At 37.0% G+C, this 16004-nt stretch overlaps 1 protein-coding gene and 1 long non-coding RNA gene across 7 annotated transcripts in view; one reads left to right on the forward strand and one right to left on the reverse strand.

Annotated features, from left to right (window-relative positions):
* Window positions 1-7754, forward strand: part of LOC125326944 — a 32156-nt gene extending 24402 nt beyond the window's left edge. The window contains exon 3 of the long non-coding RNA XR_007204079.1: window positions 6776-7754. This is a non-coding gene — a long non-coding RNA (uncharacterized LOC125326944). The remainder of the gene's footprint in view (window positions 1-6775) is intronic.
* A 5776-nt stretch (window positions 7755-13530) lies between these two features.
* The window catches only part of PAPOLA (poly(A) polymerase alpha), a 44071-nt gene continuing 41597 nt past the window's right edge, over window positions 13531-16004 (reverse strand). For all 6 annotated transcript variants that reach the window (XM_048305643.1, XM_048305642.1, XM_048305641.1 and 3 more), the window contains exon 22: window positions 13531-15726. In XM_048305643.1, the coding sequence (XP_048161600.1) occupies window positions 15631-15726 (96 nt within the window). In that variant the 3' untranslated portion in view covers window positions 13531-15630. The remainder of the gene's footprint in view (window positions 15727-16004) is intronic.

Consider the following 16004-nt stretch of genomic DNA (forward strand, 5'->3'; position numbering starts at 1 on the left):
GAACCACCTGCATGTCTGAAAGGCTCATCTCCGTGTTTCAAAGATTTAATCACTTTTCCACTAATTGCAATATAAAGCATTACATTTGCTATGAATAAAGACCAGATAACCTGGCGATTTGGATGAATCCCCTTTGCCATCACTGCTCCCTCCTTGGTTTTGGTTACCAGCTGGTGAGCAGCTGTAATGTGGTCATTCTGTCTCTCTTCAGACAATCCAGGAGTTTTCACGGTTTCACCATTATTTAAAGCACTTTGTTTTGTTCTGTTTGCTCGTTTGCTTTAAGAGAAAAAATGCTGTACTTTAATTGCTGCACTGAAGGCTACTTTTAGAGGCCTGACTCTCCAGTTATAACAAATAATATGTAAAGGTCTGTATTTCATTTTTCCCTTTTCACTATTCTCACAATTTACTGCTTTTTCAGCTTCTTCAATATACTAGAAAACAAGCTCCTCTTTCTCTCTTAAAAGCAGAAACTACAACTATAATGTCTTCTTTGCTGTAAGATGATTTTCTGTATCACCAAATCTTTTGACCCTCTACAACAGTTTCTAACCAAGATCAGTTCTGGTATTTCATACAAGCACAGTACGAATTTGGTTTTAATTTACAACTCTTGGAGATACTTCTTGTGTCATGTAAGCTTTTAGACCTCAGATATAAACATGTGTTCACTTGAAAAAAAAGATTTCTTTATAACTTTTGTCAATATTCTGCTGATTGCTAGTTCAGTACCAGATGTGCTATGCTTAATGGTGCATATACAAGAAGCATTCCCTAATCCCTAAATGAACTTCCTATCTCTAAATATATACAGGATAAGCTATCTAAACTCAATTTAGCAACTATGCTATTAAATCTACCAGAACCAGAGTGAAAGAATATTGTTAAAGCCAAGTGCCTGTTAGCAAAAAACCAAAGAATCCTCCTGAAGCAAAACATGGCTAACCATAGATCAAAATCAATCAGACACAGATTAATTTCTCCTATCAGGGCATCTTGAACCCCCACATCTTCATTTCACAAGTGCATACACCCAGTTTTAAATGCCTCTCATTTTGTTAGCACCACACTCTGTCAGTCACAATTGCTGCAGAGAAATGAGTTGTCATCAGATCAGACTTTTAAACTGCATATGAATGCAGATGGATCCATTATGGGATTTAAGAGAAGTGCACAAAAAAAAAAAAAGGTGGCATCTGCTGGTTGGATTACAGCACCTGGATTACAGCCTGTGGTTCCTGCTGCATTACCAATTCCCTCTGTGACCCAGGGACACAGGCTGATACAGCACCTGGATACCTTCATTGATGAAACTCCAGCATTTTCACCTTCATTCACAGCCAGACACTACAGCCTGACCCATCAACTCCCCAGCAATAACCCCTCCTGCCCTGGACTTGTGCAGAGGGAAAGGCAGGGGATGCTTGGGACAAAAGGGAAGAATGCCCATTTATACTTCTGATGTCCCCAACACCCCTAATTTTATAATTTCCTGACCCCAAAAAACCCGGACACATCTATTTTATTCCACACAAGGGTTTCTTAAAATAGTTCACTATTTGTGAAAGCAACAAAAGCAAGAAAATAGACAGTAAACATGAAGGGACAAGTTACACTCAGACCCACAAAAGAGATGACTCCTGATGTTTTCTACCTATTGGATATTTATGTGCTATGGTGGATAACTCCACCACAGTCCAGAGGGTTCTCTTCTACTTTCCCTGCACTCCCTTATCTCCTCTTATTTCTCCTTCCTTCACCATGGAGAGCGCCCAGTACCAGCTGCATACAAGGGATCTTAAAAATTCATTTTTTTTTCAACCTTTGGGACAGAAAAGGAGCACAAGAACTTTTAGGTTTGCAGACTTTGGTCTAAAGTATAACAAAATGCTAAGCAAAATGGTTGACTATCTTCTCAGAAAAAGTTGCACCTGGAAGAACAGAATCCCACATCAGTACAAGAGAAGAGTTCTGGTTTGGAACCAGAGAAATGGATGGAAAGTTGTCACAGAGGTGCACATTCAAGATGCATTTTGTGGCATCTGCCTATGTTTTCCTCTGCTTTTGTTCATGTTATTGTCTTATTACCTTGGGAGAAGTGTTATAAAATCACCACATTTTAAAAAAGGGAAAAAAAAAAGAAAGCAAGCAAGAAAGAAAAGAGAGGGGGGAAAAAACTAGGGGGAAAAAACCAAGGAAAAATATAATTTTAAAAGAAAAGGCTATGCATATGCAAAGTTGATTCAAATGCTTTCAGATTGCGCCATAGAAAAGCTGTGGCCTAGTTTTGGAAATACATATTTCACTTTATTTTGCACACAGCTGGGTTTATATTGGCACTCACACTAATATGCAAAATGCACTATCTTATATTCATGAATGACTCTTTATAAAATGCCAGGAGGGCACCTGCTTTCTTTTCTTTAAGTCTATATCATGACAAAGAAGCAGCCTGTATTAATGGCCAGCTTCCAGCTCTGACCACAGCCTGGAGGGATTTATGCCAGCTGTACACAGGTTTCGAAGTAAACAACATGCCCCGGTCAAAAGGGGTTTCTTACACTCCACGGAAAAGGACTGCTAATGAGATGCAACGGACTGAAGGAGGGAGCTCACGGCAGCACTGACTGCAGGGAGCTTCACAAACAAGTCTAGGAGCTCTCAGATGTACTGCATCGTGGTCCTCTCCACAGTGTAAGTCCAGTATCTTAGCTGCATCATCCAGCCCTTGCAGCATTGCTGCAGACACAGTAGCCAAACACCTTCCCATTCTGGTGTTCTCAAGGCTCAGGCTCAATAGGTGCCAGAGAATTCAGCAAACTAATAAAAGGTACCCTGGCCAGTAGTAGGTGTAGGCATTTCTTTCTTTTCCAATAGATGTATCGTGTCTCAGTGGTTTAGAAGGAAGCCTACCGAAACTACTCCTCATCTTAAGAAGTTGCTTTGTCTGCCATCCAAATCTGACAGGATCTGTGTGCTTTGAACTTCAGATCATGATGCAAAACTCATCTCTCAGGATTTTTCCCCCCAAATCAGAAAAACATACATGAGACAGCTTGATAGAGATTTTTCTTTAATGTACAGTTGATTAAACATGTACTTCAGAAAAAAAGTGTTTAAGAATGAGATGTAGACAACAAACATTAGATAAATTCATAGACATTTGTGCAGATAATTAGAACTTCAAATCAGAATTTTGAAAATTAGACTGATGTATACTCATTATATGGTCATTAAAAAAAAAGTTAGATATTCAGTTCTAGCTTACAAACTGGAGTTGGTCAAAAAGATATTAAAATCTTTATTCCTTTCACTATACTCTGCAAGATTATTCCTACCATGTGCTTTCTGGGTCTGATTTGGATTAATTCTTTTTCCTGACTAAACAAAGGCCATCACAATAATTTTGGTGTGCTCTTCTGAGTTAAGCAAGATATCTAAGGTCAAATCAGTCTGAGTTTGCACAGGATGTTATTGACCTAATAGCTTTCCATCATTACTGCACTGCACTTGACATACTGTTTGATTGCCAGACCAGAAATGGCTGTGTTCCACAGGGTATCAACCAATGTATTTTGCCAAGTGTAAAAAGAAACTGAAAAGTAACAACAAACACAATGCAGTTATAATAAAACAAGCCTGTGTATAATATTACATCAAGTTCCCTAACCAAACCTTCAAGAAAATTATATGAAGATAGAACTGTATCTGTGATCAGTTCTTCAAGCAGTAATAGTCTATCTTCTTCCACTTCCCAACTCCAGATTTAAGCTATGTCCCTATTTCTGCATCAGGAATAGGCAGAACCAAAAAGCAAAAGAATCATTGACTGGAGAACAAAACTTGTTCACACATTTACCTTTGTCTCCCAAGGCCCCACAGCAGCCTACAAAATGCTTGTCACCAAATGCTTTGCCATTTTCAGCAAGTATCAGAACAACTGGAGGTGTTTATTCCTGGACCAGTACACTGCATATAAAGTATGAATCTTCCTGCAGAAGCTAATTTGTAACTGCTTGGAGATCTCCCTCTGCAGTCTGCACTGCAAGGTGTGAGTTTAGCAGCACAGCATCTGCAACAATCTCTTCAGAAACACAGCAGCAGAGTTGGGACGCTGTTCACTTGTTCTTATTGATGCAGAAAGCAAAAATTTATTGATGAATTAAGTTATCACTGAATTAACTAGCAGCATTAACTATTCTTCTACTAGCAAGAAGATTCAAACCAGAGCCTACAAGTCTGACACCTCCCAAAAGGACATTTCATGCACTAAAAGAACTATGAGAAATAAAGTCACCCTGCTCAAGGCAAGACCAGTGATATACCATTTTGTACATACACTCTTTCCACATACTGTGAACTGCAAGTCAGATTTCTGCATTTTTCAAACTAGCAGCAAAAGTATGTATGTGCTTTCTGTGTTCAGGTGACAAGGTAGTTCCAATAAAGTTCTTACGAGAAACAAACTCATTGCAAGTACTAAGCTTAAGGTCCTCTGAGACCTATCTCCATTTTTGTTTATTTCCTCATCTCTCTTTAATATTCCTGCTAGTCCCATTCTTGATACATAATGTTTTCCAAGGATTGAATAGCATCTTCTTGGATACAGATAAGCAAGTCATGAAGAGACATGTTTTACATGCCTTAAGAGATATTAGGTAAAAACAGGAAATATTAAACACAGAGAACTACAGTGTCGCGTCGTGACTTTTTTTTTATTACTATTTAATTCTTTCACTGGGCTAGTTGCACAAGACAGATAATTGTTTCTGCAAAGACTAGGAACAATTTAGTATTGTAGAAAAGCTCTAGTCATTGTCAGAATACAAACTGCAATTAGGGTGCTGTATCAGCCTTTCCCCGTGTGAAAGTCTGGTTGTTGCTTGCATTTATCTGGGAGAATCTGATTTAACCCTAGCAATTGCAAAGGGGAGTCTTCCCCCTTAGCCAGTCTTCCACCCCTTAGCTCCACTGCTGAATTAGCAGGCGACCTTGCACAAAACAACTACTCTGTATCTTCATTTACCCATCTAAACCCCACCTATTGTATTTATTTAGCTCACAGGGGCATCAACAGGCTTAATTAATATTTGCAAAAAGCTTTGAGATCACCAGATGAAAGGTCCGAAATATTTTAAAGTCAATGAGAAAAAAAATGGATAGGTGCCAAGAGAGTCAATTGGACAAACAGCTTCTCCTATCGGTATTGTCCATATTTCAATTTCTAGTTTATCAGAGGAATATACACGGCTGTTTAAATAAAGTCTCACGCATGTTCCACTGTGTACAGAACCAGCCACCACAGTTCGTAGATCTGAAAACAGTTAGAAAGCTGTAAAAGATCGCTTGGGAAGACATATATTATATTTCAACTCCAACACAAAAGAAGTCCTTTCTCCAGAGTGTTTCTATACTCTACAGAAAAACTCCCAGTGGCAGTTAGCAGCACATACATAGAGTTTAGTATTTTTATATACTGTAATTTTTTGATCAATGGACACTGAGAAGCATCTTCCCTTGACTGTTTTATGAAGAAGAGCTTGAATTTAATATCTGCAGGCATATAACCAGTGCTTAAATAAATAAGAAACTCCCCTTTCCCCAAGGATCCTAATGCTATAGCATCTAGGTCACTGCTATTAACCTCTTCCCTAAGGATTTAGAAATAAATCCAAGTTCCCAAGTAAACTCTATTCCTCAGCTGACTGCATCCCCATCAGACGACACTGTTCTCATAATTTTTCTCCTAATCTGGTGATAAGTAGTTTTACCTTAGAATTGCTCACAGAAGAGATCTAAGATACTGCAACACTCTCCTATTCCAGGCAGGACCAGGCCAGCTGAAGATGGACTTGCTCAATTCATGGCATATCCCCTCCCACCCAAAGCCAAGCCCACCTTTTGTATTCACAGGTTTTTATTGCAACCTGTCTCTCAGAAACAAAGGTTTTAAACATGCTCGTGTGGGAAGGGCAAGTTAACACCTCCCACAAAAACAGACATATAAATATACAAATAAAGAGGCCAAGCTTTGGATACTTTGTGGTGACTCTTACAGAGACAGGCTAGGATAATGAGATAAAAGATGTGCATAGCAAGCAAAGCATTATTATCAATTGTTCAGCACAGCACACATTAACATAATTCCCCACTAGGTTTCGATTTTGCGGCCTCAGTTCAGTCCCCCATGTAGAACAAAATAGGAGGAGTTATTTCAAAATACCAGGACTACTTAGAAGAGTGCTGGAAGCAAAAACAAAAAATTCGAAAGTGTTCAGAAGATCTGAGGGAAAATAGGATCACCACAGGGCACATCCTACCTGCTAGTGTAAGAGTACGGACACTTGTTTCTGGATTAAGTCAGCCACTCTACAACTAGCTGTCAAAATGACAGAGGAGTCCCTGTGTTACTTCTGGATTTTCTTCCGTGGTGTTGCCCAGGCTGACCCTCAAAAGGTGGTGAATTTGAACTTTCACTCTTTGCTTAGGCTAAAGTCTGTATAAAACAAGGTAGTGCATCGTGGTGGAGCAAAGCAATGCCTCCTCCTGCTCTGACATACAGTAGAAAACAACTGGGTTTGGGGGGTTTTTTTCTTCTTTTTAATCAACAGAAAAATAGAAATGGTAGGTTCTTTTTGTATTTTCTATGTAAACTGCACTTCAAAATCAAGTTGGCCTTAAAAAAAAAAAAACGCTTTGCAATTACCCTTGTGAAGAACCTAAATGCAAACCATGAACAGACTCACACAATAATCTTTTCTCCAATTTTCAGACATATGCCTCCATATGAAAGCAGCTAGAGCTTGGACATCTAGAAAAATTTGTAGAGTTGAACACGAGAAGCCAGTCTTCCAAAGACATCCTCAACACCTTCACTGGTTTGGTTTACAAGATGAAATAGACCACAGATCTACATCTGTAAGGAAAGGATTAATAACTTTTAGGGTATGTGCCTTAAACAATTGCTCGGTGGTGAAAGTTGTTGCAGAAAACATTGACCTTTGTGGAGAAACTTGTTGCAGAAACAAAGAAGCAAAGTTTCAGTTTTGGCCTTGCAGAGGCAGGACCTAACCTGATACTTTTTGCAGCAACCTTCTAGTGTGTTGTGTCATAGGACAAGTGGAAAACTGCACAAGCAGGGTCACAAACTTGACTTTGGGGGTATTTGCCTTGTATGACCCCCAGAGCAGACCCCCGACAACCACCAAACCAAGACCAGAACATGTGCAACGACGAGACCCCGCCCTACCTTCACCTTGTGCGAATGAGGGAGCATAGAAAAGTGACTCAGGGAGTGAACCAGGGTGGACCTGCCACCACAAAGGGGACCCAGGCACTGAAGGACTAACGGGACACTGCGGGATCCACAGAGGTGACCATTTCCTGCTTGCTCTCTCTCACTTTCCCTTTTCCCTACATGCGTATTGTTACAAATAAAGTCAGTATTGTCAAGCCAATACTTGGTCTCATTTGCACCTTAATTTGCACAGAGGACTTTAACATCAAATCATAGCAACATCTTTAGTTCGTATTGTCAGAAGCTGAAAAAAGGAGTAGCTAAAATTTATTTTCAGGTAAGTTACACTCAATATGCATCCCAGCAAGGTATCAGGGAGCTAGAAAGCCTGCAAACCATATACAAGCAAACAGAAAGAAGAGGATAGGATTAAAATAGCTGATGATCAGAATGGCAAACAGACATAAAGCTTTTAGGATCTAAACCTCCATTTTTCCTGGGGGGGAAACCACCAAATGTGGGTCTGTGTGTTTATATTAAAATACTTTTTTTTAAAAAGGCAAAATAGGATGCAGTGTGTCTTCATATAAGAACAGCACCCAGTCACCCAATTTTGTTGTTTTCCTCTGTAGGAAGACTGTTCTAATAGCATGCACAGGAACCTTTCCTCCTTCATGTTCCTTAGAACTAATTTACAGCAAGACATAAAGATGATATATCTGTTACAAAACAAAGACTGGAAAACTAGCATATGAGTTTCAAGTGGTATGTGATTCATGCCTACAGGAGAACCCAATGGAACAAAGTATCTACTATATGAAAATTCCCAGACATTCTCAAATGCTAACAGTCAGTCTTTGTGAAACATCTGATAATGACTAATCTCATTTCTTATATAAGGAAGTTGAAGCAAGGAGTCACTAGCCCTACCAAGGTCACACATACCCAAGTCAGGATCAGAATGTAGTTTTGTCTTTGCTGTGAGCCAGCCTTTCAAACAATCTGCTTTGAACTACCGTAGTGATGAGTTATTATTGGGATTTGTGTGTTTGCTGACACATTATATACTTCTTATAGAGACACGTAAAAATTGCTTCACCTTTAAAATAATATGCACACCTTCCTTTTAATTTTGAAGGAAATAAACCACTAGAATAATTTCATAACAGGAAGCATCAAAATGAGGTTTTAATAGCTGAAGAACACGGTGATGACATGTGACATTGATGGAATGCACAAGAATGGACAATTCATTCTCACAATTCTTTGGAAGTTTTTGATGTTGCCAGGTAAGGCATGTTTCATTCAGTTTGACACATAACAGTGGGTGCTGACAGTAAAAGTTAGTGATACTGGAACACTAAAAAATAATAAAAGCTAAAGACGTCTCTATTTTAAACAAACCTAGAAGCCTACTTCCCTAATGAATGCTCAGATTACCCTTGAAAATCTAACAGGCCAGAAAGGAAAAGTCAACACACCACAGTGATTACAACTCAAAGTGTGACTTCCATGCATTTTTAAAAATACAGCTAATAGTTAATCAAACATAAAAGCATTCTTTAAGCATTAAAAAAAAAAAAATCCTAATGGTGCTAGATCAAACTTGCATTTTGACTTTATCTGCAAAGACAGAACATCTGGTGTGCTTCTGGCTAGACAACTCCTATTAAAACAACCATGGCTGAGGTTATCAACCAATTCCTACACCTTCAGAACAAACACAAATGCAAGTGTGAGTTTGCTTATATCCCTACGTTAAAAAAAAACCAAAACCAAACCAACAAACAAAAAAAAAAACAACCAAAAAAGTCTTCTTAGGTCAATTAATTTACAGACTTGAGATTCTCCAAAATTAAGCCTGCATTTTCATGGAACAAACTTTGCCCCTTTTTTTTAAGTAGCCTAAGTCAAGATGAAAAATTTAAAAAGAGGGAAAAAATTCCTTGTGCCAACACAAACTACTAGAAAAATGCTACTAAATTAATTAAACACTTTTTATTTACAGCAATTACTATAAATTATTTCATCCCTATTGAAGTCAAAGGCTCATTGAACAGAAGCAGCTCTTTTCTTAGTGTTTTGTTGTTTGAGAAAGAACACATAAAGAATGAATTTATTAATTCAACAGCAAACTACTAAAAAAAAAAAAAGTGAAATGATGTCCTGTGGGAAATATCCTAGAAAAAGTCTATACTAATATTTGTACAATTTGTCTACAGAAAATGATCTACCACCTCTTAAAATGCAATCAGACCAAAAAGATTGATCATCTTCCCATAAATACATTCAAAAGCAAAACATTGAAACAGCTTTTTAAGGCATTTTTCTTGACTCAGTTTGTAAGGATCTTTTTATCTCACTACCTACAAGGACTAGATACTACAAGAAAAAAAATACTCCCAGTTGAGATACTGCATTTAGTGATCAGAGTGATCACTAGTGAATAGACAGTCCACACACTGTTCTGGGTGATGCTAAGAAACAGTAGGAATAATCACTAATAACTCTAATATACTGTGTGAGCAGATGGCCTAAACTATCAAATGTTTTATCAGTCTCACTGTTTTTTACACTGTAGAGGGATAAAACTTAGATGATAAACTGTGGCTGAGACAATGAATGCTTCCATCCATCATCCTGTGCTTCTCTTATTCCAACCAAGTGACTGAGTTGAATCAAGTTTATGATATCTTGGCAGGAGATTCCTATGGAAGCTAATATCTAGATTGAGTACATGTATAATTCATTTATTCCCCACAAAAGCAAAAAATGCTAATTTTAAGAATCTCCATTGCACTTCACTAAACCAGACCACAATGAAATATTTTAAAAGGCCTAGGAGGTCATTCTCAAAAATTTCAGCCTTTATATCACTGATGAAACCATGTTTATTCTCAAGAGGACATCAAGTTTTTATAAAATTGCATGCTGATCATAAATAAGAGAAATCCCACTTTAAGAGCACAAGCTCAAAATCTAATTGAAATCCTTGGTACAAGCTGCAGCTCCTCTCCCCATGCGCTGAACAGGCTTGGCACAGCGTCTAGGCATGGCCGGCTCTCTGCTGGGGGCAGCATTCTCGGCTGTGAAGGCAGAGCGTGCCCTCTGTCACTCATGGTGAGCAGTCCTGTCCAACTGTCTCTTTTTGACAACTTTATCATCAATCTCTTTATTAACAGCTCCGCTGCAGACTGAGAACGCAAACAAGGACAGCGCGCATGCCAGATTTCTGGAAGCACACGGCACCAAACACCGCTCAGGGCACAGGGTGGAGAATGCTGGAGCAGAAGACACAGTGCAACTCTTCCACGGTGTTTTAAGAAATATTGTATTTACTGTGTTTACTTAGAATCAAATTTCTGTTTGGGGAGAGATGGGGAGAAAGGCAAGCTGTTTTTCAAAGATCAAGGATTGCCCACCTTGCCTCCAGCGTTACCTTTATGCCATTTGAAGTGCCCAGTCAATAAAGGGTACTTGACCCAACGTTCCATTCAACTTTAATAATTTTATCTGCTTTAGGTTAGTGTTTTACCCTAACTGAAGTGAGTGCTACAGAAATAACCTTAGATGAACTGAACACATATGATGTGTAGACTTTAGGCATGTAAAAATTTACTTCAGTGACCTTATTCAGGCAATTTACTTCTAAAAATACAAACAGAAAAGAGGAACCCTAGATCACAAATAGGAGAGCAAAAATGGCATTTTCACTTGTATGCTGTCCAGTATCTGTGTGGGCCACAGTGATCATGGGGCAGTTTAAATGCATTGGTTAATTTTTAAGTTAAATAAATAAATGCAGCTTTTCCTACCTAATAGGCTGGGGCTTTTATCACCTTCTATCAACAGAAATTTTCCTCTTTATCCTTTCCTATTACTTTCCTGGCTCTTATTTAGAGGCAGTAATTTATTGCAAAACCAAAGCTTAATAATATCTACATACACCATACAGTATTTTTTCCCAACCATTACTATACCCTTAAATTTGATTTTTTAAAAATTCAGTACTCTATGAGGTAAAAATTTAATACAGTATGTAAGACATTTGTCATTCTTAGTTTATTTTAAACATTGCACTAGAACAGAGAGCATAAAAATACTGAGGTAATTAAGATATCCAGACTTGCTCCATAGAATCTGTGATCTGCTTAATTCGTTAAGTATGGAAGGCAGAAAAAAAAGTTACCTAAAGACAGCATTCCCAAATTTGGTTAGAACAATAAAAATATACCTAAACTTTATTTAAAAAAAAAACACACCTTAGTTTAAATATCCAAAACACAGGTGGACAGTCCAGCAGTGGTTCACCATATTATCTCTCTCATAATAAAACATGTCCTCTGAAGTATCACATTAAAGTTTGCATTCTTTTGGTGACAGTATTAGATGTTTGTAGATATTTCAAATGATTAGTTTGTAGACATATCCAACTGCATCTGCCTCTACCTACAAAACCAAGATGGTTTGTTTCTATTGAACAGACACTTAATTCTACTATGATTATTAAAGTAAACTAGAATCAGTTTATTACTGACATTTTTCCAATATGAATACTGGATCTATAAAAAAAGTGAACCTACCAAGTATTCAGCTAATGTATGTGCATTCAGGCATTTCTGACTGTATCATCGAGACCTGCATAATAAGTGATGAAATTTGGTAAGTATTGTTCAGCCACAATGATGGCAAAGAGCGATGAATCATAGCAAAGGTACTTCACCAGTGTGTTCATAAACTTACATAAATTATGCCAGCATCACTACAATATGCAAAATACCTTTTGTAGAAATGCACACAACTTCCAAACAACATCTCTTATAAGGATAAACATATTTTGCTTCCTCAGTAACTATCACAGTAGTTTTTCATGCATTTAAGTATAGGTTCTGGCTCAGAATCAATATTGTGTGTGTTCTTGTAATTCTGAATTACTTTTGGTTATTCTAGATGCTGAAGAACTGTTTCATCTTTTACTGTCAATAAAATTCATTCTCCCATTAAGATACATTTACTAACAATTGATATTCATTACTATGCAGTTATCACATACTTGTAGCTACAAGTTTAAAAAAATCTGTGGTTTAATAAAAACCCAAACCAAAAAAAACCCCTAAAATTAAGAAACGCACTAAGAAGTGCATTTAATAAGAAGCAGCATGCACACATACTACCTACAGAAAGGAAGCACAACTTTAGCTAGAACTCATCAACTCAAATGTCTGATTCCAATCAGTATGTCTAAAGCCATCTGTTAAACCATGGCTTATTAATGTTAATTATTTTGGCTACAACAGTAATTTTCAGCTTCTTGTTTGCAGATCCTTATGAGTCAGTGAACTTAATTCAGGAGGTTGATGATGGGCAACTGAGAAAAGCTATTGAAACCTATTGCCAGCAAACTGAAAAATATTAAACAGAAATTTGTGTATCTGCTAGCAGATTTTTATTGGTCAGAGTAAAGAAAAGACATATTAAAGCCATAAATAACATCATCAGCTGTGATAAAAGAGAGATGTGGTGGGCAGGATATAACGATGATGAATCTGTTTTAAACAAGACAAGCAATTGCATGCTGTGAAAAATATACACAACAGAAAGGTTTATCGTTTTAGGCAGGGCAATTATAGTATGAAGACCATAATCACTAGTGGTTTTAGCAGTTAAAGAAATTTTAGTCAAAAGGAGACTACTTATTAAAGTTACTCATATCAAGCATTTAGAGGATTGGGCTCATGCTGATACAAAGATCAATCAAGTGATGCACAGCTACTTGTAATTTTTACTTTTATTTCAGGACACGCTCAAACTACTTGACAAGAAGAGAAATAGTGCCATCTGCTGACATAAAGAATAGGCACTTGCAAGAAAAGCTTAACAAAACTCTTAAAGGCAATGCTTTTAAAAAATAAAGTTCAAACTTCTGCAGAAAATAGTGCACCCCCAAACTGTTTAGGCACATGTTTCTTCTAGTTTTGTCCACTTTCAAGACTTTAGGACGTAGAGACGGAATGGATGCCCTTAAAATGTTTGGTGTGTTTTTGGCAACTCTGCCCCCACCAAGACACTGCACAATCCGCAAACTTGCCCTTAATAGCTAGAACCCAACATCCTTCTGAGTGTTACTTCCACTTCCTATAGGAAACATATATGAAGGTTCACTAAATAAGCATTATCTACTATATTTCCTTTAGGCCATACTGTATTTTGCCTTAGCAGAAAATTTAACAGATAAGCAAGAATTAAGAAAGTAAAACCAATTTAGTCCATTCAGAAAAATCAGACAACCGTGGGATTGTGCTGTTTTTTATTGTGTTTTCAATGGAGAAATACATCATCTGTTTACAAAATAGCTCTTGAAAAATACAAGGAGTACAGATACTATAAAACAAAGCAAACTCCAGTCATGAGACACTACGTACATCATGCGAAAGCAACAGTCTGATCTCCAGGTTATGAAAACTAGAATTAAAAAGTCACTATACAGAAAGTTTCCAAGTTTCCAGCTTGGCAAAACTTGGGTGCAGTTACATGAAACGTTTAATAAAATGAAAAAGATTTTCCGATGTGTAAACAAAATGACAAGACTAAATTTGTGCCTGGCAATTTCAATCTAAACTCCATAGCTACACAAAATACACAGACAGCTTGTACACTTCAACTGTTAAGATATAACCTTCTTTGGGGGGTGGACGACAGCAGGCTGCACAGGGCAAGGAAAAGAGAAATATTGTATACTAGACATCTTAGACAAATGGCAAAAAAAAAACCCCTTCAGTTACTGCACAGCCTAAGTAGAAGATAAGCTACACTCTGACTTTGGAGAATTAATTTAGAAGGATAAGGGGAAGAGTGTAAGTAATTTAACTTGTAACATGAAAGATGCATGTGTAATAGGATGGAGCACAATGGGAGAAGGGAGTTCGTAAAACATGCTAATCAAAGTATGGGAAGTATGATTTGACATCCCACATATTTCAGACTTAAGTAATAGTAACATGAAGTTTGTTATCTACATCTGGTATTACTGTTGGTATCCCTCATGTTCCTCAAATACTGCTGTTCTTTGCTGTGAGAGCTTCAGTTCTTTCAAAAGAAAAAGTTGTTACTTTTTTGATAGAACTACAAGAACAAAAAATAGGGTTAAGAGAGCTTACTAGATGTCAAGTGCTTACTAGAAATATGATTTTTAAAAATTTGGTGTTGTTCAGTATGTAAAACTATTTGTGATGAACTATCTAAAAACAAAAAAGTTAAAATTCTTCGGGAAAAATCTTTTTGCCTTTATTTAAAATTTTAAGCTTTTTAATGCATATGGGACCTTTATGGAGTGTACAAAAATCATATTTAGTGATTCAAAGGCCATCAAGACAGGTGGTGTATTTCACAGGCACACAATATTTACCTAAATACTTCAGTCATGGGACAAATTTTGAATTTGTGCCTAGAGGCCACAAGGTATTACAACTAGGTAAGGGGCAGGAGGGAACCCAAATGAGTACATGGCTTGTTTTTATTCTGTATAAATAACTATTGTCCTATATGGTGCATACTAGCTGAAAAAATAATTAAAAAAAAAAAAAAAAAAAACAACAAACACAAAACAACCCCCAACATTAAATGCAAAAGCTTTTCCCAAGAAATAAAGGGATTAAAAAAGGGAATAAGGAGTTCAATTAGCTCAAAAGAAAGTTTATTTACTGTTTGATTGCTGATTTGTATGCACCTTAAAACAATACTATAAATAAAAGTAGACCACGTCTTAATCATGTCCCATCTATACCAAAACTTCCCAATTACTTTCTCAACTTACGTCTTCTGACCCCAAGATTTGACATTACATTTTAAAGACTTACTGCTGCTTGATGGCAGTTGAACTAAATATACTATACACTTTGTTTTCAATGTATAGTATATCACAGAATTTCATCCAATTTGCAGATTACTACTGTTGAAGAGATTCTTCAATAAAATGGAAGTTTATCAGCTAAAGATCTAAAATTAGTCATACTCCAATAAAAAAGTACATAAAAGTGCATTTAAGGGATTCTTATGCCAGTTTTATCTCAATTTTGAAACAATGCATCAAACAAATTCAATCAATGTTAAATATGGCTACAAATAGTGTTCATGTTTTTAAAGGCAGTAATCCTTCGAAATATTTAATGTAACTGTTGCTAACACATTAATTGTACTCCTGGCTTCACATACTAACCTGGACTTCCAATCAAGCGGCGACTTTAGTCCAGAAAGGGAAGTGCACAAAATATACCTAAATCCGTTTGCGATTATGTTCTAGTCTTGCACCCTCCGTTCTCCTTTTTTTTCTACCATTAGAAGACAACAAGTTGAGTTGGCAGATACTGTTTATGGACCCCTGAGGTGGTTTTTTACCGGTTCAATCTCAATTTTATTGAATTCTTGATAACAGGAATAGGATTTGCAGGAAGAGCAGGGATATCTGAAAGGTCTGTACTGGGTGTTTTCTGAAAAGAAAAGAAGTTTGGTTGTATTTTAACTCCGCAAATATAAAAATATTGTAGTAACTGGCATTAACTTCTAAAACAAAGATTTTTAGAAGACTTTTTAGGAATATATGAAGATAATTACAGATTATAAACAGAGAAGCAGGCATTTCCTTTGCTTACACAGTCTTTACTAAAGAAAATTAGTACAAGAATCTTTGTGTGCTTTTCCCTTTTTGACAACTGCAAGAAATTAGCAAGTGCTGCAGATAAAGCTGGGACTACTAATAACCTGTATT

The sequence above is a fragment of the Corvus hawaiiensis genome, chromosome 6 (genome assembly GCF_020740725.1).
Source record: "Corvus hawaiiensis isolate bCorHaw1 chromosome 6, bCorHaw1.pri.cur, whole genome shotgun sequence".
In the NCBI taxonomy this organism is placed as follows: domain Eukaryota; kingdom Metazoa; phylum Chordata; class Aves; order Passeriformes; family Corvidae; genus Corvus; species Corvus hawaiiensis.